The sequence below is a fragment of the Lissotriton vulgaris genome, chromosome 7, assembly GCF_964263255.1.
Source record: "Lissotriton vulgaris chromosome 7, aLisVul1.2, whole genome shotgun sequence".
Lineage (NCBI taxonomy): Eukaryota > Metazoa > Chordata > Amphibia > Caudata > Salamandridae > Lissotriton > Lissotriton vulgaris.
In genome coordinates, this window is record NC_141695.1 from 649,777,689 (window position 1) to 649,779,345 (window position 1,657).

Consider the following 1,657-nt stretch of genomic DNA (forward strand, 5'->3'; position numbering starts at 1 on the left):
TGATGTGAGATGGTAAGAAATCCATGTCCCAGATCCTCAGAAATTGTGGCCTGATACCTGTTGCACACATATAGAGTGCAAAATGCCACTCGGACTTGCTACTGTGCTGGAATGTGTCCCCAATATACACCAACAAAACAGACATCAGGACATGCACTCAAGTTGAATGTTGCAAGTGTGCAAGCACTGTCTGCCCATGTGCCATGTTTTTTGACAAACATTTTGTATCTATCAAATGATTCATGCCATGTCTTTTTAGGTAACATGAGTGATGATATGTAGCTTTAACTTTGACATGTTGACACACATCAAAGTCAAAAAGGGTAGATGACTCAAAATTGTGCATCTGTACACCATATGTCAGACATGATCATAAACATACATCTATTTTTTATTTCAGAGCATGGTACACCTACTCATGAGCAGGAACCTATGTTTGAATCCGATGATGAGGGCGGTGAAAGTGTAACAAGTGTGGACACAGGCCTCATCCAGGACCTGTTGGAATCAATACAAACTCCCTCTCCCCCCACAAGAAGGCAAAGCAGTACAGTGGGATCTCCACTTGCCCAACATGGTAGCACTCCTACGCCACCTCCCACAACAGCTCAGCCTCACCAGTCGCCGAACACGCTAAATTCCTTTGAACAACGTGTCGTGGATGTACAGGGTCAGTTGGCACAGGAGGTGCGTAAAGGAATAGAGAGAATGGCAGGCACCCTAGAGGGAGTTCTCCGTTGCCTATCATCCAATACTGGCAGTGCGGAAACTGGTAGCAGCAACGATGCACCACCACGTACTTTGTTTCACGCCATGAATGACATATCAGAAGTCATGCAGCAGAGGCACAGACAAATGCCTAACACAAGTGCCAGCCTTGAAGTGGCCAACAGGCTGAGGGAAATTCAGGACACCCTTAAAGAAATGAATGCAAAACAGGATGCATACCTGACAAAATTGGCTGACTACCAACGGGATGTTACAGCTGTGCTTGAAAACCACCAAGTCATGCTCAGTGCATTTATGCGGTACCTGATGGGCATGGAACATGATGCAGGTACAATCCCATCAACATCTGCAGTCCCTGATGTGTCTATGCCTCCTGTGTCGACTGCACCACTGATTACACCATCCGCTGTGACAAAAAACATATCTGATGAAGAAGATTCAGAAGATTGTCCAGTCCTCCGCAGAACCATGCGTTAGCATCACATATTGTACCACGGCAATAAATAAACACTGTCTGGTGCTCATAATACTGACATTGTACCCCAGTAATGATGAATAACAAATTACTGCTAGGCAATGGATGTACAATAAATTATCTGTGGCCTCCCTCCATGAGGTGAACGTATGATGTTGACACTCCCTTATCACACAATAAAAAACTACTCACTCATGCATGTCACTAATGTCATGTTGATGTATGGACTGTGCATGTACATCCTCGTACTGTATGTGTCCCTTGATGATCAGAGTCCTGTCATACCTTGCTACTTGCTAAGTTGTGTCACTTACATTAATTTGCAACCACAACACGCAATGTCCAACTGGCAACGTTCATGAAGTGACTAGTAACGTGTGTACTACAGCATTGCTAATGTGCAACATAACGAATGATGTCATAAGTTAGAATGACTAACACTACAAGTTTGTA

General features: G+C 44.1%; 1 protein-coding gene across 1 annotated transcript; it reads left to right on the forward strand.

Moving 5' to 3' along the window:
- Positions 1-366: 366 nt before the first annotated feature.
- LOC147702200 (uncharacterized) lies at positions 367-1,206 on the forward strand. The gene has a single exon (XM_086929406.1). The coding sequence runs from the start codon at positions 367-369 to the stop codon at positions 1,204-1,206; it is 840 nt and encodes a 279-aa protein (XP_086785532.1).
- The last annotated feature ends 451 nt before the right edge of the window (positions 1,207-1,657 follow it).